At 39.8% G+C, this 23,610-nt stretch overlaps 1 protein-coding gene across 3 annotated transcripts in view; it reads right to left on the reverse strand.

The window, feature by feature from the left end:
• The window catches only part of GRIN2A (glutamate ionotropic receptor NMDA type subunit 2A), a 427,756-nt gene that overhangs the window by 71,271 nt on the left and 332,875 nt on the right, over positions 1–23,610 (reverse strand). For all 3 annotated transcript variants that reach the window (XM_003808294.5, XM_063597950.1, XM_008960383.4), the window contains exons 5-8: positions 15,993–16,161; positions 15,715–15,868; positions 9,177–9,302; positions 4,519–4,748 (exon numbers count right to left, since the gene is read on the reverse strand). In XM_003808294.5, coding sequence (XP_003808342.1) covers positions 4,519–4,748; positions 9,177–9,302; positions 15,715–15,868; positions 15,993–16,161 — 679 coding nt within the window. The remainder of the gene's footprint in view (positions 1–4,518; positions 4,749–9,176; positions 9,303–15,714; positions 15,869–15,992; positions 16,162–23,610) is intronic.

The raw sequence follows: 23,610 nt of genomic DNA on the forward strand, positions 1-23,610 counted from the left end.
TCTATTAAGTCCCAGGGTCTACATCCAGGATACACTCCGTGCTTGCTGCGAGAATGATTCCTAGCAAGACTTTCTCCCAGAGAGTTCCACGTGCAAGCAGAAAGAATCCAATATGGGCTTTAGCAAAGGAAGGGGTAGGACAGAGGTCTCCATTGTCAGCAAGACCACAGAACAATGTAATCACAGTATCTGGAGTCAGAGGAACTCCCCTGGCTTCTCTGCAGGGTTCCCTTGCTGTGTAGGTTAAGTGGTTTCACCTGGCTATGGACTTACAGGAGACAAGTTCAGGTTCTCATCTGCTGCTTAGAAACTGCGCCATTTGGAGCAACCAGTTAAGCTCCTGAGCCTGAATTTCTCTATCTGTAAATTGGAGATTGCTTTTGCAACAAATCTTAAAGTGTTTGAAAGAACACCTGGCATCCTCTAATGCTTGGGATAGATCACCTGTTGTTACCCACGACATTTCAGCCAAACAATGAAGCCTGTCTCCTTACAGTTTGGAGAACAGAGGATTATTTTCTAATTTTTTTTCCATCCAATATGGAGGCATGTCTGAAGGTCATCCAAGTGACTAAAACATGGCAAGCATTTGATGATGGAGGAGGTAGAGATGCAACACTTGGAGATAAAATTTCCAGAAAAATGCAGCAATTAACCAAGATATTTTTTCTTTTTTTGTGAACCAAAAACTACCCATTTATTAAAAATATCTATCTGTCTTCTGTGCCTGTAAATAAGGGACATCTGGCAACTGGAGCCCCTATTTCTAGTACAGTCTTCTGTTGGTGAAGTCCCACGTGCTTCTTGATGTGAGCAGCAAGCAGGTGTGTCCTTGAGCAGAGAGAGGATCAGCTGGGAGGAGGCCTGGCTGCCTGAACTGGGACCACTCAGCAGCAGCAGCACAGTGCCCAGAGACAGCATGGCTCCTTGAGAACACATTCCTGGGCTCATCCACTGAGAGCAGTTGCCTCAATTCCCTCCATTGGTTATCACAAAAGACCAACTCAGTGCAATAACATTTCAGGCCCCAGAAGCCAAGAATGGTTTGAGTCAGGCGATGATGAAGATGATGGAAGGAGTAGGAGGAGAAGGGAGACAAAGAGAAGGAGAGGGGGAGGAATGAGAGGGGGGAGTGGAAAGGAGGAGGGTAGAAGAAGGAAATAACACATTACGGGATCATCTACCATGTGCCAGGCATGGTGTGAGGATTATTTCTAATCCTCCTATCAACCTTGCCAGAAAGGAGATAATGTCTTCTCTTTTATAGGAAATTAAGCCTAAGGGGATACTGACATACAGAAGGCCAATCATATGGCAAGGCCAGGATTTGAACCCAGGTCCATTTGACCCCAAACATGATATTGCTCTTCCCACAACATAAATCTGCCTCCCAGAGATAGATTTCCTCTGTCAGAGTGATTCCCAACATTTTGGAAAGCATCCCTATCAACATTGCAATTTTCTCTTAATAATTCCTAGGGAAGCATCTTACCCATGAATTCACCTATTTATAATTTAAGTCCCAGCTCATCTGAGCACACCATGGGCTCCAATATGATTATTTCACAGCAAGCACTAATGGCTTAAAAGCATTGTAAACCTGAGTTGTTACACAGGTATTCATGATAAACAAACAACAACAACAAAAAAACAAAAAACAAAAACAAAACCAACCACAGTGTACAATAAATTGATTCAATATAGATTTTTTTTTTGCAGACTTTCTTGGTGTATCTTCTATTAATCTTCTGGGAGCATATAGGTTATTTACTCCAGGAATTTTGCTGTTTATCTCATTGTATCAAACATTTAATTAAAAGAGCTATCAGCTTGCCTCTAATGTTTTCAGCATGGAGACTGAGCTGTGTCTCTTGAGGATATGGTATCTGTTACTGGGTGTTTCCAAGTCAGTGAAGGTCAGTCAAATTATTAGTGGTTTTAATTAGTTTTCCCACAAGTGGCCATGTTATTTAGACCCAAAACTATGTAGTAAGGATTTCCCCCTGCCCTTGCCTTTGAACATAGCAACAAAAAGCAAAATATGCTGCCAACCACTTTCTTGAAAAATCCTCTCTTCCAGGACATTGCTTCCTGCTGCTTCCACCATACCTCCAATCACTTCTAGGAATTGCACTTTTGATCCCATAATGCGACAGAGTTGCATAACAGCGCTTCATGTCTGCAGAGGGATTCATATGCTACAAGATACATTTACATATGTGGCTTTCTTTCATCCTTACTGCAATTGTGACTCCCAAATTTACAGAGCAGACAAAGCAGGCACCGTGAGGTGACATGGCTTTAAAAACATTATACGGCTGGCGAGTGGCAGAGAGGAAACACAACTTTTCTGACTCTAAACACAGTGTGTTATCTGCTGCCTCTGAGATACCACCCGCTTTAGGCGGGGATCTTACAGTAGCTGACCCCAAGTGAAGGATCTGGGGGTGAGCATGATTTACTAGTGAAGGGTTCCAGGAGAAGTCAGCAGGGGAGCAGGATAAAGTTAGGAAAGACTGGAGAAGGGGGAGAAATCAAGGGTCTGATTTAAGGCCAAGTCTCCATCTCAGTCCCGTCCTGCAGGGAGCTCCAGAGAGTGATTCGTACCTTAAAGTTTTTCCTGCTTCGAAGCAAGGGAGCAGCTTAGCCTTTGTATTCTCACATAGATTAGTCTTTGGTTACAGGTGACCACAAAGATTGAGGGAACTTAAATTGCCAGGCATTTACCATTCCAGTGCCCAAAGGCAAAAATCTGCTGAGGATCCCTGAAGTGAGGCTTTGTCAGCAAAGCACAGAAAGGTGGGGCTGGGCACACAGCGCTGCAAAAGGGATCCCAGGAGATCCAGGTGGGGTATGCACAGTGTCCAGTATACCATGCAAGTATTCATTCACCCAGCAAGAGTGTCCTGAGCACCTCCAAAGTGCAAAATAACTCTATCAAAACTACATCCCTGAGGCTCTCTTCCCCCAGACAATTTTAGTCTCATCAGCTTTATCTTCTTTATAATACTTATTCCTGCCCCAAATTTCCAAATTTGTTTCTTCCTTGATGTTTACTTGTGTATTGTTTATTTTTTTCCTACTAGAATTTAAGTTTCTTGGGAGCCTGAGCTCATTCTGCCAAGTTTATTACAGTAGCCAGGAAAGACTTCCCTGAGGAGGTAATGTCTTCCCTAAGGCCAGAAATTCCAGGAGGAGCCAACCATGAGAAGATTGGGGAAGAACATTCTAAGCAGAGGGCATAAGAGGCACAAGGACACTGAGCTGAAATAAACTTAGTGACAGGGATGGAGCAAGAGGAAGGAAACGTGGGAGCAGGTGAGATAACACAGGGCTTTGTGTGCCATGGTAAGTAAAGTGACCCTTACTCAAGCCTCAATCGGAAGCCACCAGAGAGAGGCGAGGCACTCTCATGCCTTTGTGGAAATGACTCCATCTTTAACCCCAACCCCTCATCAGCTCTCTTGACAAGGTTCTTTCAACCACAGTGTGTATCATGGATAAGCTGTAAAAGCTTTCCATGGATTGATTTTCTATTCAGCAGTTTGTTGATGAATGGCAAAAGGATATATGTAGACTTATGTCAAAAAGATATGTTAGCGAGGTTTTATAACGAGAGACAAATTATCCCCACACACGGAACAGAAAATCTTTGTGGTGCTGCAATCTCAACACTTGCTGAGCTTAGCGAGTCAGGATGTTTCCTGAACTAAAGTCTCAATAGGAGGATGCACCCAGTTTACCTCTTTTCTTCCTCAATGTGTGTTTCTGAATAGCTACTCAAACCCTGCAACCCTTGTTATATTTCATTTCACTGGAGAATGAGAGAGCAGGTGTTTTTACTCCTGTCTTACTGATGTGGGAAGTACAGCCCTGTAAGGGAAGATTAGTGATATATCTGAGTAGAAAGAACCAGTGGGAAATTTAAAAAAAAGACAGAAAGAAAGAAAGAAAAAAAACTCTCTGCTCCTTTTGTGTGCCTTGAAGACATTTCAGGTGAGTCAGAAGCGCTGATGCTGAGACTGATTTGGCTGTATGGAAAAGAGGAGCTGTCAGATAATTTTGTCTCTGGGTAGGGCTTAAAGATGACTTTTTTTCAGGTCATAGATGAGGTACCCACAGCCTACAGTGCTCCTTCACCCCAATTTCTTCTCATCCAGGAAAATGGGCCTTCCTTAACATCACACATTCGAAAGGATGAATTTCAACCTAAGCACTTGAGTCATAGGTCATTCACAAGCACCATCAGAAAGATCATATAAATAGGAAACACGACCACTCGGGGAAGCCACGCTTCCAAATTAGATCTGGAATCTTTTAGGTCTAGGAGAGCTAAGCTTAATGTTCTGTTTCAAAAACTTTGAGAAAGAGGACAATTTGAGTTAAAGAGAAAAAACCTTCTGGCTTTTGTGCATTAGAGTTGATGGATCTCAATGAGACGCACCTGAATCTCTTCCTCCTGAAAGGAGAGCAGTTAAGACCAACCCTCAGATGGAGATGAAAGCAAGGTGACCTTACCTTTTTGTCACTGAGGCCAGTCACTTGGTCCACAAATTCCTCTTGGATCATGAAGGCAGCCAGATTGGCTGTGTAGCTAGCCAGGAATATGACAGCGAAGAAGGCCCATACAGATACCATGATCTTGCTGGTGGTCCCTTTAGGATTCTGGACAGGCACGGAGTTATTGAACACCAGGCCCCAAAGAAGCCATATAGCTTTTCCAATTGTAAAAGAAGGCCCATGGGGTGCTGCAGAAGATGAAAAGGACATTCTCAGCATTTTCTGAAAAAAATGCCTATTTGTGTATGACAACCATGCAGCAGCCACCAGCAGCGCTGAAGGTTGCCAGAAGATGGAATTATATCATAGTTGTGTCCTGTGATTGCCCTAGAACCACAATAACTTATTTTTTTCTTTAAGAGTTAGCATTCTTCTCACATTTCTATCTAACTGGATTTTTGCCACATTTCTTTAAAAAAAGAAAGGAAACGAAAATGGTTATGCAAAATGGGGGTTTGAATAAGAAGTAGTGTTATGACCTGTTTTAAATTTGGATTTGATACCCATTTGAGGAAACCAACCTTCTTAATAAACATAAAGAGAGCCTGACAAAAATGTGTGCATGGGGACTGCTGCCAAATTCATCGGATGTGCTATCGTATAAGAACCATGCAATTCAGCGGGACTGATGTTTGCTATTCTAATCCGATTGTCCCTAGCAATTGCTCCTGTTCAAACTCAGATGTAAAGTGTGTACAACATAAGAATTAAACCAAACTAAAACCCTCTCCAAATGGAGACATTAAGGAATGGAACAATAGATCTTAATTCTTCCAACACTTCACAGATGGAAGACATTTCATTGCAGGGTCATGGAAAATGAACACTGATGTCATATCACAGCACTTTTTCCAGTCTATCCTTGCAATAGCTATGCAGCCCTTTTAAGATTCTTAAATGTTCCTTGCAACAGACTTAACTAAAGAGACAGAATGATATGCCAAAATTTATGGCGATGGGGCATATGCAGGCTGTAAAACACACATATTAGGGTTTTCAAGTCTTTGTTCTGCATGGGCAAAAAAAAAAAAAAAAAATCAACTGATGCCCTAATTTCATAGGGAAGGTTTCCCTTTAACAGGAGGTTAATTTTTATGTCATTTAAGTAAATGAAGATATGAAAAAATGATCTACTCAGATGTCACCTGCCAATATAAGCAGAGTGGGCAATAAATAAAGTGGCAGAAGCAAATTCACATTAATGGAAGTTATGAAGTGCTGGGCAGGAAGCCTAGGAAAAGCAAGCTCTCTGCACAATGGAGGCCAAACCCAGGCTACAGCTGTACTTATAATATCCATGACAAAACCCATTAAAGAGAAAGCAGTTAATTCTCTTATTCTCAATCTCTCCTGTTTCTATTTGGCTAGTTTTGTGATCTTCTGGGCTTATTCTCAAGAGGCAGGAAATTCTTGGGGAAAACTTAGAGTTAATCCAGTCAACTTTATGAACTATTTAGTTTTTTTAGGGATGCACATTGATCAGAAATGACAGCTATTTAGGAATCAGATGTAGGCAGTTCAGAAGGATCGGTCCAAGACTTCTAGGAATTCCTGATTCATGAATACTATGACTGGGCCATATAACTTTTCCCATAAAGTGCAGCGAAATGTAACAGAAAACCATTTTGTACAAAGAAACAAGTAGCTGTCATTTCCCAAGAGTTGCCACAGCAGATGAGCTGGAAACAGAGAGCCTGGAGAGAATGGAAGGGCTGAGGAGTTTGCACAACTGATGCCATCCTCTACAATGGTCTTTCCAGCATGCTTCAGTCAAAGGAGAACGTATTGCAAGGATGGGCTGTGGGTGGTTTTTACCTTCCAAAATGTAACTCAGATTTACCTGATTATCTGTATTTTCGTTGTTCTTGACAAGTTCCAAGTCATTGCAATCCTTTCTCTTGGAAAAGTGACACCTTCTTAACTGCCCTCCCCGTCCCCGCTTCCAACTGTTGTCCCCACACACTATCTGGATAGAGTAGCCCCAGTGACCTTTTTGCTCTGTACATGTATGTCACCTCTCTCCCTGCCATTGTTTTTTTTTTTCTTTTCTTTCTTTCTTTTTTTTTTTTTTTGAGATGGAGTCTTGCTCTGTCACTCAGGCTGCAGTGCGGTGGCACAATCTCGGCTCACTGCAGCCTCCACTTCCTGGGTTCAAGGGATTCTCCTGTGTCAGCCTCCCGAGCTGCTGGGACTACAGGAGCATACCACCACGCCCAGCTAATTTTTGTATTTTTAGTAGGGATGCGGTTTTGCCATATTGGCCAGGCTGGTCTCAAACTCCTGACCTCAAGTGATCTGCCCACCTCAGCCTCCCAAAGTGCTGGGATTACAGGCATGAGCCACCGTGCCTGGCCTCCCTCCATTGTATTTTGAAGAAAGTCTGACATGCTTCCCATGGTCAATTGCCTATCTCTCTGATTTCATCTTATACTATTGTCTACCTCATTCACTCACGTCTTTTTATTTTATTTTTTAATAGAGACAGGGTCTTGCTCTGCTGACTAGGCAGTGCAGTGGTGTGATCATAGCTCACTGCAACCTAAACCTCCTGGGCTCAAGTAATTCTCCTACCTCAGCCTTCTGAGTAGCCGGGAATACAGGCACGCATCATCACGCCTGGCTTATTTTATTTATTTATTTATTTATTGTAGAGATGAGGTCTTGCTATGTTACCCAGGCTGGTCTCAAACTCCTGACCTCAGGCAATTCTCCTGCCTTGGCCTCAAAAAGCCTTGAGATCACAAGTATGAGCCACTGCACCCCCTCAGCCTTTTTCTGTTTCTTGAGCATTTCAAGATTATTTCAGCCTTTCTGTTTGCTGTTCCTTTTACATGAAATGACTGTAACTGTTTTTGACAGATAAAATTGTATGTCACCCTTCAGGTCCTAGCTCAATGAACGTCCTTTCCCATTGGACCATCTTATCTAACGTAGTGTCTGCACCCCATCACTATCATGTCACTATGTTTTTTTCTTCTTCTTGATATTTATTATAATCTGTGATTATTAGTTTGTGTGTCTACATGTTATTTTCACAACTAAATTCTAAAATGCCTGATAGAAAATCTCTATTTGATTTACCACATTATCTCTGGCAGCAGTATAGTGCCTCCTGGCACATAGTACCCATTTGATAAATATTCATCAGATAAATGTGTAAATTCACAACAGCACAAGCCCTGATTATGCAAATATAAGGAACTACTGTATCACAGTGTGGTCACTCACAGAAACTGTCTCAGATTCCACCCTGTTGGAAATCTTCTTAGTGGTTAAATTACCCTTTAAATGAAGGCTTGCAATCTCCCATTAAACACAACATCATTATTTATGGCATTGTTTAGTATCTGGTTGATTGAAGATGGTTTATGTGGTAATCACCACTCTTCAATGGTGAGGAAGAAGTTGAAAGATTTCAATAAAACTAGGTTCCTAATAGATTCCCATGACCTGTTGAGTATTTCCAATATTAAAACATCTAAGTGAAAAGAATATGTATCCATCACATTAAAGTGCTCTGCTTTTTGGGGGATATGAGACTTCAAGTTCCATCCTCTACCATATCAAGTCATTTTTTGGGAAAGAGATTTGGTCCTGACACTTTTCTGATAACACCCATTTAGAAGGTAGTGCCCACTGAGGAAAGCCCACTCAAAATGGCATAACGTGTATGACATAAACCCTGGCTAGAGTGGGATCCTTTTAATGAGTTATAGCCAACGAATGCCTCCCAATTTTATTTCCTATCTACTGATTGTCCCTTTATCAACTACAATGCACTAAGATCAATGCATTTTATTTTAGCACACTTGATTTCCTCCTGGCATCACCAACAGGAAAATATAACCCTATGGGGAAATATATCACTTCATAGTTATATTTATTGTCAAACTAATGTAAATTGATTCAGTAGTTTGAGGAATGTTCTTAAACTAGATTTTATAAAGTCATTTTCTTTGCATAGACTGAAGTTGAAACCCATGACAATTTTAGCATTTGACAAGCATTTTTTAAATTAATTGTCAGAAAAGTTCCTTCAAATCTGCTTTCCCAACAAATTGAACATCAGTGGTTTTCACCTAACAACTATTGACTTCAGGTTATGACAAGATTAAAATATTTCATTTTGTTTTATCCATCAGTTGAAGTACATAAACCATACTTTTCTGGTATTACAAGCAATATCAGTGACCCAAAACCATTCATACAATGGTACACCAACACAGTATAATGTATTCTTTGTGTGTGTGTGATAGAGTCTCGCTCTGTCCCTCAGGCTGGAGTGCAGTGGCACAATCTCGACTCACTGCAATCTCTGCCTCCTGGTTTTAAGCGATTCTCCTGCCTCTGCCTCACGAGTAGCTGGTATTACAGGTGTGTGCCACCATGCCCAGCTAATTTTTGTATTTTTAGTAGAGATGGGTTTCACCATATTGGTCAGGCTGGTTCTGAACTCCTGACTTCATGATCCACCCACCTCGGTCTCCCAAAGTGCTGGGATTACAGGCGTGAGCCACCATGCCTGGTCTAGAGTAATGTGTTCTAAAACTGAAATTTTCATTAAAGGTAAATGAAATTGCAACAACATTGAATCATGCTCATGAAGGTATCCTTACCTTTCCCTTTGGCTAAGTTTCTGTTGTATCCAACAGGGCTGAAGTATTCAAAGACAAAAACAGCTATGGCAGAAACAATGAGCAGCATCACAAACATCATCACCCAGACAGAGGCGCTGAATGGTTCTGCAAATAAACAGATAAAGGAATGGAAACGTGGTTAGTTATCTCTTCCTCACTTCCAGCAGGAAGCCCAGACATCCATTTGCAGGCTCGCCAAAAATATTTTCTCTAATTTGAATCTGATCCTTCAAAAGAAGCTAATCATTTTTTATTTTTATTTTTATTTTTTAGATGTAGCTTCACTCTCTGTGTCACCCAGGCTGGAGTGCAGTGGCACAATTTCGACTTGCTGCAACCTCCGCCCCCCAGGTTCAAGCAATTCTCCTGCCTCAGCCTTCCGAGTAGCTGGGACTACAGGCATGTGCCACCATGCCTGGCTAATTTTTGTATTTTTAGTTGAGACGGGGTTTCGCCATGTTGCCCAGGCTGGTCTCAAACTCCTGACCTCAGGTGATCTGCCCACCTCGGCCTCCCAAAGTGCTGGGATTACAGGCGTGAGCCACTGCTCCTGGCCAGCCAGTCATTTTTTATTCATCATTTTAAATCATTCTTTATTCTACAAAATATTTGAAGTATAAGATTGCATATAATATAACAAAAATAGAGAAGAGCATAGGACATTTTACAAATTAGGTCAAGGATAATCAGAAGAAAAAAGAGTGATAAGAAAGAGGGAGCAAGTTAGAATGCAAATAAACAGGCCATAGGTTCCTTTGTAATTACAGAACCATCCAGGGGGCTAAAGCTAGGAAGAAAAAAGACTAGACCCAAATAGTAAACCATAGGCTCCTGCAAATTGTTATGGTTTTTATTTTTATTTTTTCATGCTAGAAAGACGATATGCAGGGAATTCCAAAAATAAAGGGAGAATTATAACCTGTTAGAAAAGAATTATAAAATCATGGGTGACAGAAATATTGGAAAGTTATAATCTACCACACTCTCCATTTCACCTTTTGCCTCAGATAGATGAGATTCCTACAGCTTTATTAATCTTGTTGATGTTGGTAGCAGCCTTAAATGCAATTGAAAGTCAATTGAGGATATTATCTTCACATGATAATTCAATAAAAAAGCATCACTTAAAGGGTAGAGGCAATAAAATAGTAGATGGATAGATGGTTATTTCCACTAAAAGTAGTTTTCATCAGCTCATTTGCATGTAACTTAGGCAGTAGGTGGATGTCTCAGAAGGGCAGGCCAAGTCATAAGGCTCTAAGCCTTGTAACACTCTAGAAAGGTAAGAAATATTATGTAAAATAAGATTACTATTCAACTTGATTGAGGATATGAAAATTAGCTGACTGCAGCCATTTTATTTATGGTATAGATTTGCTATAAAATCAACAGAAAATAAATTTTAAAAATGAATACATCTCCACCTGAATGTATCATGGGGAAGAAATTGCCTATAGACACCAATGAACTTAAAACCCTTTTCCTCATAAGCAAATATTTTCTGAGGGTTAAAATAAGTCCAATAATACTTCTTGAATAGTAAACATATTATTATTTTAAAATTGTTTTCCTAGTGAAGCTACTTATAATAATAAAGAGCTAGGTTGATAGCAGGCCACCTTCTTGTTAGAGTATGACTACTTAACACAGCTAGAGGTCACCACAAATTCCAATTTAATGAGTTTAATGTATAACAAGAAACTAATATGTCTGAACTTAACTTTAGCTATATTGGATAATTTAAAAGCTGGGAGGAATGCTTTCTAATGCATTTGATAGTGCAAATATATTAAAAAGCAACAGGTAACACAACTTACTTAAGTAACACAAGATGCGCTCCAAGAAATCAGTGAAACTGCAACTGAAATTTATTTTAAATTTAGCTTGAGTAATAAACAATATTATGTCCCTGAAATAATAGCAATTTAATACTGAGTTGTATCCAAAAAGGAAATTAGATAAATAAATGATTAGGAGATTTATAAGTACTTCATATTCAAGAATAGAGATAAAATAATTCTCCGAGTTGCGTAGTGTGTCTTATTGGAGGAGGATCATTATGATGAGCAAATAAGCATATACATGAAAGTGTTCGTGTGTGAGGCACACAATATACAGACAATATATTGAGTGGAATAGCTGTGTGATTCCAGGATTAAAGCCAGAAATACTGGGGCAACAATACGCTGTCCATGGTTCTGAAAAGGGCGTGCTGGTTTTTGAAAAAGCACATTTATTAATCTGGTAACGTCTATTTCTCTGCAGGCTGTGAAAACATTATTTTTAAACATTAGAAGGGACCACAACTGAATTATCCTATGTGCATCTAAGAATCTGTAAACCTGCAGTGAACTTTTTTTGGTAGGTGCATCCTTGTCACTAACACGCTAGTCAGAAAATCAAGTGGAAACTGATGAAGCAACTGTTCCCACATGTCTCCCCGCTTGGAACTGACCACATCTGTTCCTTAACTTGTGAGCACAGCACAGATCAAAGGACTCTGCTGCAGTAGTCTTGTTTTAGTAAATTAAGTACCTATCAGTGCCCTGAAGGGTTGCTATTCTAAGATACCACACACGTGAATGCACACACACGCTCCAGAACAAAGAAACATCGTTAAAGCAACATCTACAGTGTCTAAGGAGTGACCCAGAAATAGTTTAGATAACTCTCTATTACATCTTCTAATGGCTTAAAACAGATTCAACATTTGTCCATGAAGGAACTGCAATCGAGGAGATACCAGGTCAGCATTTCTTTGGATCAAAGAATCCAACTTGTTTGGAAACTCTTCAGAATTAACTAGATAGAAATATTACAGGAGATGCCATCTCTGTCCTTGAAGAGCCACTGGTTACATTTTTACACAAAAGCTTAGAGGCATTACCTGCAAGTGCTTCTGATGTGAGTTAATGGAGTTTGTGGAGGAGAGAAAATAGGAAATAACGAACAGCAATACAATCAGATTTTGAATGTTTTGGCTCTTCCAGATGACTAAGCCAGTGAATGGAAAAATGTAGCTTAGCTGGTTCATTATGACTTTCAAAATCTGTAGATAATGACCGTAAATAAGGGGGTGCACAGTCAATCAAATAGGGATGTAATTTAGTGACTAGGAAAAATATTAAGCCTACTAGGTAAAAACAGCTTTGAAAATAGTTTCCTCTGGTTACGATTTATATTACTTTTAAAAATGCAGCAGGAAAAGTGTGGGGAAAGAGAGGTTTTGCTAAATTTAGCAAAATACTTGACATTTTTATGGAAATGTTTTACAAATGCAAGTAAGATAAAAATCTAGAGAAACTGGGTTGAGGCCAGATTCAATATTCACGACCCATTTTCATGAGACAAGCCAATTGATAATTTTTTCTCTCTGATTGAATTGGAAAAAGAGTTCTCTCTAGCTCACTAAAGAGATACAAGACTTTTTTGTGTGAAAAGAAACAATTTCTTTCCATTTTGATCCATGAACTCACTTCCTCTAACCCTTTCTTAACCTCCAGGACAAAGGATTCCTGTCAAAGAGTCTGAAAGGGAATGAGGGGAAACATGACTAGGAGTGACTAAAGAGTGAATGTCCACTTAAGAATTATTAAGATTCTGCATGTGTTGTCAATATCAGCTGGTTGCATTGTTCCTGGCATAGTGAGGCTCTCTTATTAAAATACGAGTATCTGAATCCATGTCAGACGGAGGGACAAAAGGAACATAATGAGGTGTGTATTTGTCAGGGTCCACATTACTCCAACAAAGGTTACAAAAATTGAAGCAACGAGTGCAAAATCAAATCCAGAGAGTGGCAAGCATTTTAACAGCTTAAATGGATTATCAAAAATGAAAACAGTAAATCCATAGCGCTCTGAATGTAAGGCAGTGTCCAAAATCCTGTTAGTCAATATTTCACTGAAGAGAATGAAACACGAAAGTTTCACTGGATGCCAACATTACATATAAATGAAGACAGTGGAAGAATAAGACAATGGGCTTGGAGTTGGTGTCCACAAATTGGTTTCAGTTTACAATTTGCTTTAAGAGATAAAGTTATTTTTGTCTCTGGAAAAATATAAGAAAGTTAGTTGACTTTAATATAACTGTTTTCCCAGGGGGGAGATTTCTCAAACAACTAAAAGTAGATCTACCATTTGATCCAGCAATTTCACTACTGGGTATCTACCCAAAGGAAAAGAAGTTATTATATCAAAAAGACACTTGCACACATATGTTTATCAGAGCACAACTCACAATTGCAAAGATATGGAATCAACCTATGTGCCCATCAACTGATGATTGCATAAAGAAAATGTGGTATATATACATTGTGGAATACTACTCAGCCATAAAAAAGAATGATGCAATGTCTTTTGCAGCAACTTGGATGAAACTGGAGGCCATCATCCTAAATATATGATAGTCATCTAGCAAATAAATGACTGTTGTTCTTTGTGAGATGGAGGATGGGTATGTAGATGCTGAATAAAGGTTTATGGGCTGATTTAAATTAACTGTGGACTGACAGGTTTATTTTTAAAATGTTTTCAAGACTCTAAGCAATATAGCTATTAATTTACATTCCACAGTGTCAAGACCAGTATCTGAATATGTGATCTTATTTTTTTAGCAGCTTTTTCTAAGTTTGAGATCAATGAAAGATGTGAACTGGGGGATGGGTTTTTCAGGAATGGAAAATCTAATACTCCATATTCTCACTTCTAAATGAAAGCTAACCTATGGGTATGAAAAAGCACACAAGTGGTATAATGGACACTGGAGACTCAGAAAGGGAGAGGATGGGAGGGAGATGAGTGATGGAAAATTACCTACAATGTACACTATTTAGGTGACAGGTACACTAAAGGCCCAGACTTCACCACTATATAATTCGTCCATATAACCAAAAATCACTTGTACCCGAGCTATTGAAATTTTTTAAAAATTATATATATTTTTCCCCTCTCAGTTTTCCTCCAGAGATTCACGTTTGTCTTAACCTTCCCTAATTTGGGACAAACCCACTTATATGGGAGTGCCAAGGGGGAATTAGTGATCTGAATTTCATGATATTCAACAAGATAGTTACAGTCAAAACTCATTTATGATAACCAAACAGTTAATACAACACTTTCCTTTAAAGACAAAAATAATGCTTTACTATGTTCCATGAAATTTCAACTCTAGCCAGGCTACCCAATACAGTCCAAGTGCTAGAGAAAAGCAGATGATAGAAAACATAGCTCTTCCTTGATTTAAAAAAAAAAAAAACACCTTTTATGTAAAAACATAAATTTATGAAATGGTTAAAAAAATCACAAGAATTTCCTTCTTTACAAACTATTTGGCTTAATGGGTAGTCACATTTAAAATATGATTCAATTAATTTTAAATCAGCATATACTTTTCAGACTATTCCTATTAGCAGAATACTGGCATAAATCATCGTGCAGTCATCATTATTTTCACTCTTACATCTAGCAAATAAATGACTGCTGTTCTTTGTGGGATGGAGGATGGATATGTAGATGCTGAATAAAGGTTTATGACCTGGTTTAAATTAACTGTGGACAGCTTTATTTTTAAATGTTTTCAATATTCTAAGCAATATATCTATTAATTTACATTCTACAGAGTCAAGACCAGTATCTGAATATGTGATCATATTTTTTTCAGCAGCTTTTTCCAAGTTTAAGACAAATGAAAGATGTGAACTGGAGATGGAGGGGAGTGAATTAGGATGTATTAGTCTACTCTCACGCTGCTATAAAGAACTGCCCGAGGATCACTTGAGGTCAGGAGTTTGATATCAGTCTGGCCAACATGGCGAAACCCCATCTCTACACAAAAATTAGCCAGGCATGGTGGTGGGCACCTATAATCCCAGCTACTGGGGAGGCTGAGGTGGGAGAATTGCTTGAACCCAGGAGGCAGAGGCTGCAGTAAGCCAAGATCATAACACTGCACTCAAGCCTGGGCAGCAGAGCTAGACTCCATCTCAAAAAAATAAACTGTCTGAGACTGGGTAAATTTATAAAGGAAAGAGATTTAATTGACTCACAGTTCCACATGGCTGGGGAGTCCCCAGGAAACTTACAATCATGGCAGAAGAGGAAGCAGACACATCTTACATGGCGGCATGTGAGAGAAGTGAAGTGAAGGGGGAAGAGCCCCTTATTAAACCCCTTATAATAATAATAATATAATGAGAGCCCCTTATTAAACCATCAGATCTCATGAGAACTCACTCATTATCACAAGAACAGAAGGGGAGAAACCATCCCCATGATCCCATCACCTCCCATCAGGTCTCTCCCTCAACAGCTGGGGATTACAATTCAAGATGAAATTTGGGTGGGGACACAAAGCCTAACCCTCTCATAGGATAATTCAAATGCAGCATCCTCTGAAATATGCTGCCATGGCCAAACAGAGCTAAACAAGTTCCTTTCTGGTCCCATCCTCTGAGCAAATAAGATTTCCTACAATTCCTTATAGGAAAGCAATAGTCACTATGAAATTCACACACCTAGAAAAGCAGAAGGTGAGACGGTGCCATTACTTCTTGAAACCATGACACTGATTCCCGTTTCCACAAAGGGCACAGAGAAGTCCACCACTTCAGAACGTTCCTCATTGATGGTGAGCGAGCCAACTGCCATGACTGCCCGTTGATAGACCACCTGGATGCAAGGCAAAAAAAAAAAAAAAGAGAGAACAACAGTACTTTACTTTTCCTGCTAACATTCCTGAGGACTGCAGGCCCTTTGTCTGAGTAAGAGCCTAGGGGATGAAAAGATAACTTACTTCACCGATCATTCCATTCCACACATTGTTAACTTTCTTGCCATGCTTCCCATTGGTCACCAGATAGAGGTCGTAAGTAAACTTCACAGTTCTGGAAAGCTTCTTCAGAATATCAATGCAGAACCCCTTGCAGCATTTCTTCACATTCATCCCCTCATTGGTTGAATTGCTGTAAAGAAAAACCCCAAGACCACAGAATGTTAGCACTGGAAGGTTTGTTCACAATCATTAGCTGTACTCTTCTCCTACTTTTCAGATGAGTAAACTGAAGTTTAAAAAGGGGAAGTGGCTTTCCCAAGGACACACCGTGAGTATATGACAGCAAAAGCAGAAAGTGTCCTTAATTATAGCAGTTATCATGACAAGAACTAACACTTATTGAGTAATTACTATTTGCTAGGCACTATCCAAAAGGCTTCATACTAATTGTTGAATTAATCTCCATGACATTTTCTGAATTAGTTGATATTTGTACACCCATTAAACAGGTAAAAATTACCAACTCTTAAATTTTTAAGAGTTTATAACATACACAACTTTAGACTAGAGTTTAGTCATCAGATCTAAACTGAGTCATAAAAACTTACTAGAGAATGGAAGAGAGGAGGATGTGAAATTCTCAGAGAAAGCAGGGTTTTGCTTCATTCTATAATTACAGAGGCTTGAAACCAAAGGGGAGAAGTGAAGGTACCCAGAGAACACCTCAGCCAAGAATCAGGAGACCTGGGTTCTATTCCATGCCTGATTTTGTGCACTGAACTTCTCTTGATAGAGCCAAATGTTACATGAGGGCTCATTAATAACGTCTTCCCTTCCTACCTATGTGACATGTAGTATAAAAGGAGACACTTCTAAAAGCAAGGTCCTCGATCAGGTAAAAGCCCCATTAAAATTTAAACTATCTTAAAGGCTATTGTATACTCTACCAAGGCTACACTTACTGTTTTGTACCAGCCACCTTGCTGTATTCACCTGAACAAGACATATTCAAAGGACACCCATGCAAACCAGAAAAATACCTTTAAAAAGAAAGGAGGCCGGGTATGGTGGCTCACACCTATAATCCCAGCACTTTCGGAGGCTGTGGCGGGTGAACACCTGAGGTCAGGAGTTCAAGACCAGCTTGGCCAGCATGGCGAAACCCTGTCTCTACTAAAAATACAAAAATTAGCCAGGCATGGTGGCAGGCACCTGTAGTTCCAGATACTCAGGAGGCTGAGGCATAAGAATCACTTGAACCCAGGAGGCGGGGGCTGCAGTGAGCCAATATCATGCCGTTGTACTCAAGCCTGGGTGACAAGAGTGAAACTCTGTCTCCAAAAAAAAAAAAAAAAAAAAAAAAAAAAAAAAAAAAAAAAAGAAAAAAGAAAAGAAAGAAAGGAAACACTGGTCTATCCAACAGATAGCAAAAAGTACTTAGACAATTCACATAAGATCAAAGCCTTTCTTCTGGGCAATATGCTCGATTAATGGACATCCCATTAGCTCAACCCTGTCTTTGAGTTATGCATTTCATGAATATGTTCTCTGTTTGAATATCCCATTTTTGGTAAATCCACACATTGGAGTGTTACCTAGGCACTAAAGTGATGTCTATGGAAATCCAACATCATCACAGGAAAATTCTTATGCTTCCATGTCATATGAAAAAAGTAGGTTACACAGTAGTACAAACAGAATAATCACAGCTATATAAAAACAGATGAGCTCATGAAATAACTGTATGGAAAAACAATGAAATATGAAGCATAGGACAGGTGCAGTGGCTCATTCCTGTAATCTCAGCACTTTCGGAAGCCAAGTTGGGTGGATCCCCTGAGGTTGGGAGTTTGAGACCAGCCTGGCCAACATGGAGAAACCCCATTTTTACTAAAAATACAAAAATGAGCTGGGCATGGTGGCATGCACCTGTAATCCCAGCTACACAGGAGGCATAAGAATAGCTTCAATCTTGGAGGTAGAGGTTGCAGTGAGCCAAGATCGCACCACTGCACTCCAGCCTAGGTGACAGAATGTGACTCTGTGGAGAGAAAGAGAGAAAGAAAGAAAGAGAGAGAGAAAGAAAGAAAGAAAGAGAGAAAGAGAAAGAGAGAAAAAGAGGGGGGAGAGGGAGAGATAGAAAGAGAGAAAAAGGGAGGAAGAGAGAGAAACAGAGGGAGGGAGAGAGAAGAGAGAAAGAAAGAAAGAGAAAGAAATAAAGGAGGAAAGGAGGAAAGAAAGAAAGGAAAGAAAGAAAGAAGCAAGCTATTTTGGAACGATGAAAAACATGTTTTCTTTTTTATATTTTTAGGGTTTTTCCCCAAATCATCTAGTAAGTACATACTACTTATGTAATTGGCCACACACACACACACACATCAAACAACATTGATTTACATGATATACATCATCTCTATATCCATGAAGGTGGGCAGATTTGACAGAACAATTTTTTAAGAGACGCGCTCTTGCTCTGTTGCCCAGGCTGGGTTGCAGGGATGTGATCATGGCTCATGGCAGCCTGGACCTCCCGGCCTCAAGTGACACTCCCACTTTGGCCTTTCAAAGTGCTGGGATTACAGGTGTGAGACACCATACTCAAGCTGGAAAACATAATTTTGAGTAACAGAAGTGGGTTGTCAATGACACCTGCTTATCAATGCTTTCCTTTATCTCAGGATCACAGACTGCCTGTCTTGAATCACTCTCTTCACCATTGTATCCCACCCCCACATCCTGTCAGTGACTTGTACTCAACCCCTCTGCTTCTGTCAACCCAGACCACCATAGAGACTTTACTCTCTTGCCTAGAGGCTGGATGACCTGCGGTGATCCACCACCCTTAGTGGGGGGGGTAGGAGGAGGCCACATCTGTGTATATTTACATGTGATGATTAGTGACCTCAACACTGTACAGTCATGGGATATGTGCCAGCTCCATCTCCACCAATTACCCAGAATGGAGGGGGTTGGGCTAGAGATAAAACTGCCACAAATATGATAGAAATGTGTCGTAAGTACATTAAAGTTGATGGAATGTCCAGATACCATTTCCTTCTTAGTATACATGGCTCTGAAAAATGTGTCAAAATCGAATTCTCTTTTTCTTTCTGGTCGCTGTTGGCCATGCACTGATGCCCTTTCCCTACCTCTGTTCATTTGTATCACCTTCATTCTATGTTCCTTCCCTTCTTCCCCTATCACAGGCTCTTCCTTCACCTGGTCAAGATTTCTGGAAGATTAGACAGAAGTTTTAGATGCTCCAGGTTTAAGATTCAGGGTCACAGGCATATAGTGGCATTCTTTGGTCTCCCTGGAAACCTCAGCCAGTTTATGAGTTATCTCACCCATATCCCTGAACATGAGGTGTATTTCTAAATACAAATGATCAATGATGCACTTTCACCCAACAAGCACCCACTAAGTGCCTACTGTGCACAAGACATGGAACTGGGCCCTGGGGACACAGGATGAAAAAGGCACGCAGCAAATGCAATAGTTGAATTTATCACAGTAATTATGGAATTGCAGACCAGCTTGTAATTGGGAACGTCTGTTGGTTCCTATTACAGCCCTTGTGTGGGTGTGCAGGGGATGTGACTTAACTACACAGACTGAGAAATGGTCCCCATGTGATCTCTCTTAGTGCTCCACCACCACCCAAGAGAGGGAATGACTCACAAAAACAAATACGGGGAAAGGGATCCAACAAATTGTCCAGTTTACCAGCTCTACAATTTCCCAGTATAGCCAGTGGATGTGAGCACAGCCATGCGAGTCAGAGCTGTGTCCAGGTCCTGGGTTGGCTCCTGTCCACCACGCAGACTCAGACAAATCTCATCCAGCACTTAAAAATAAATTTCCTTTCTTCCCACCAACGATTTGACAGTTTGGGAGCTTAATTGACAGCATGGCCATTTCTCGCTACACATCAGGCCAAATGATGTTTCCAATTTTCTCTGCATGTCTTTATCACCCAACTAACAGACCAGAAAGGAAGACTTCTCAGCTCATTTCCTGTTACCTGGTATTCTTAGAAGATCCCACCATTTACCAGAAGTGAGAAACAAAAAGGTTTCACACAATCATGTTGTCTAACAGGAATTCTTTTTGCAACTGATCAGCCTTCCTCAAAGACGTTCCCTATAGGAAATGCAATTGATCTAATCTTCTTCAATGTTGGGATTAGTGGATCCTAGCAATTCTCTATTGCTCTCACGAGTCAGACTTTCATTTCATCCAGACACACAGTAAACTCCTCATATCCCCAAGCGGAAGAAGGAAAGCTGCAAGCTACTATCTCCTCACAGAAACCAAAAACGTGAATTTGAACCTGTTAAGCTGTTGATAGTCTTCAGTAGAAAAGTCAATTCTTTTAAAGACAGCAATTTATTTTGATTTCTCTTCTTCATACAAATGTGACTCAGTACTTGGGGATCTACTTGTTTTCAGCTCCAGGGCTTTTGATTTTAAAGACTCTAAACTCCTATTATTGATTCTGGAGCACAAGGGGCCTCAGTTGATTGCCCTATTGAAACACAGAGGGTATTGTTATCATAGAGGAGGTGTCCCACTGAAGTTAGACTCTGCTTTGTGCCAGCCACTTTTCTTCATCGGGCCAAGTTCTGCTCAAAGAACACCCACCCAAATTAGAACATCCTCTGACAACTTTCCCACATCATCCCCTCCGTCCTCCTTGTAACTCATCACTCTCTAGCATTGCACTGGGTTTCACTCCGTTTCCCAAACTCCCAAGCTCCTTTCCTCCCCAGGGCCTGTGCACCTGCCATTGCCTCTACCTGGAAGGCTTTGCCCAGATCTTCACATGTCTGACTTCTTCTCATCCTGTATATATCACCTTAAACCTTATCTGTGTGAGCTAAAGTAACCCCACATACCCTGATGTACTCTCTTCTCACACCACTCTCTTTCTGTTCATCACAAGGTTTATTACAACATGGGGTCACCCATTTCTTCCTGGTCGAATTGTTTTCTAACCACATACGTTCCATGATGGAAAGGTCCTAGTCTTTTGCCCTCCCTGTTCATCCATGTATCCCCTGTGCCCAGCAATGTGCCTAACATGCAAACTGTGCTTAATGCACATTCATTCATTCTGTATTAAAACAATTTATTTATAACAATTTTACTTATAACAATGTCTGTGTTATTTCACTGTAAAGGAATTCAGCAAAAATTATTAAAACACTGATGACCCCAAAACATGGTCTGTTTCACACAATTATGAATCATGATGAATTATGAATCATGAATCATGGGATGTACACTTGCCCTTCCTTGGTGGGCCCCACCTCTTCCTCATCTCCAGGAGAGTGGAGGCTGGGGGACTGCTTATCAAAAAATAGCTTCATCCCAGGGAGCCACAGTGGGGACACTGGAGAAAGCAAGGGCCTTTTTAGGAGGGGCATATTTATTTATTCCATGATGTATTCAGGATTTCAACTTCAAAGATGCTGACATTTGTGACCTCACTGATAAAATTTTCTCCAAACCAAAACAGGCCTTCACAATACATTTAGCAATTACATATTATATCTTTAAAATCCTGATCTCAAGGACTGAGATCTGGGCACTTGCATCTTGTGTGATAATAGCTGAGACTGGAGTTTGAAACGAGGAAGTAAAAATCTCTCTTCTTAGTCATGAAACAAACATTGGTGTGTCATGCTGTGCCCTTGTAACTGAGGGTGCAAATATTAATAAGTCACATTCCCTATATGTAGGTGGCTCAGAAGCCAGGGAGAAGACAAACTATACACTGTAAAGACAGGTGATGAGGGTAGAGAGAGATAGACCCAGATACTGTGGAAGTAGGAAGAACTAACCCAGCTTGGGGACGCAGGAGCTACACTTAAAGGATGAGTAAGAATTAGGTAAAAGAAACAGATCAGAAAAGACTCAGAAAACAAATAAAGTTTCCAACAGCAGGCCTTTTTCTTCTGTGAGTCTCCTGTGAGGTGGTGTTTTTGCTTATGTTTGCATTAGGAAATACCAGGATCAGGGCCTAGGAGTTGGCCATGGAGGTTTCTGTGTCCCCAGAGGGTTTGTAGATTAAGGGGACCTCATAATGCACAATGCCAGCTCTTTCTTCAATCATAACAAAAGGAGAAATGACACAGATGCAGTGCCTGCTGGCTGTTGCTGAGCTGAGAAACTGCCAGAAGTTCCATTTGCACCTGGATTGTATCAGAAAGTAACATGCAAGGTGTGTGTTCACTCCCAAATGGAGAGACGTTTTTAACCTTCTTGAGAAGCATGGATCTGGGATCTATAAAAGGGATGGAAGAAGAATGTGTGGGGGGAAGGAAAGGGACAGCCAGAAAAGTGGAAACTAAATAATTATTTTTAAAAAGACTAAAGGAAGCCGGACACAGTGGCTCACATCTATAATCCCAGTGACTCAGGAGGCCAAGGCACGAGGATCACTTAAGGCCAGGAGCTTGAGACCAGGCTGAGTAACATAGCAAGACTCTTGTCTCTAAAAAAAAAAAATTAATTAAAACATGAGCCAGACATGGTGGCACAGGCCTGTAGTCTCAGCTATTCAGGAGGTTGAGGTGAGAAGATCACTTGAGCCTAGGAGTTCAAGAATGCAGTGAGCCGTGATCACACCACTGCACTCCAGCCTGGGGGACAGAGCAAGACCCTGTCATTATATAAAAAAAATTAATGTTTTATATATTTTTAACACATAAAAATATATAATGTTTCATATTTTTTAACACATAAAAATATGTAATGTTTTGTATATTTTTAACACATAAAAATATATAATGTTTTATACATTTTTAACATATAAAAACATATGTTTTATACATTTTTAACATAACAGGAGGGGCATATTTATTTATTCCATGATGTATTCAGGATTTCAACTTCAAAGAGGCTGACATTTGTGACCTCATTGATAAAATTTTCTCCAAACCAAAACAGGCCTTATTTTTATATGTTTTATATATATATATAAATATATGTTTTATATATTTTTAACATGAAAATATATGTTTTATATATTTTTAATATATAAAAATATATTGGTTTCTATATTTTAATATATGAAAATGTTTTATATATTTTAACATATAAATATATATTTTATATATAAACTTGTACATAAACTATATATTTTATATATAAACATATAGTTTATATATAAAAATAGTTTATATATAAAATATGTAAAAATATATGTTTTATATATCTCAATATATAAAAATGTATAATGTTTATATATTTCTATTTTCATTTATTTATTTATTTTTCAGTCAGAGTCTCAAAATAACAGAGTCTGTTGCCTAGCCTGGAGTGTAGTGGCTCGATCTCGACTTATTGCAACCTCCACCTCCCAGATTCAAGTGATTCTCATGCTTCAGCCTCCTGAGTAGCTGGGATCACAGGCGCCCACCACCATAGCTGGCTAATTTTTGTACTTTTAAGAAAGACAGGGTTTAGCCATGTTGTCTAGGCTGGTCTTCAACTCCTGACCTCAAGTAATCTGCCCAGCTTGGCCTCCCAAAGTGCTGAGATTATAGATGTGAATCACTGTGTCCAACCATATATATTTTTAATATATAAAAATACGATGTTTTATATTTTTAATGTATAAAATATGATGTTT

The sequence above is a fragment of the Pan paniscus genome, chromosome 18, assembly GCF_029289425.2.
Source record: "Pan paniscus chromosome 18, NHGRI_mPanPan1-v2.0_pri, whole genome shotgun sequence".
Lineage (NCBI taxonomy): Eukaryota > Metazoa > Chordata > Mammalia > Primates > Hominidae > Pan > Pan paniscus.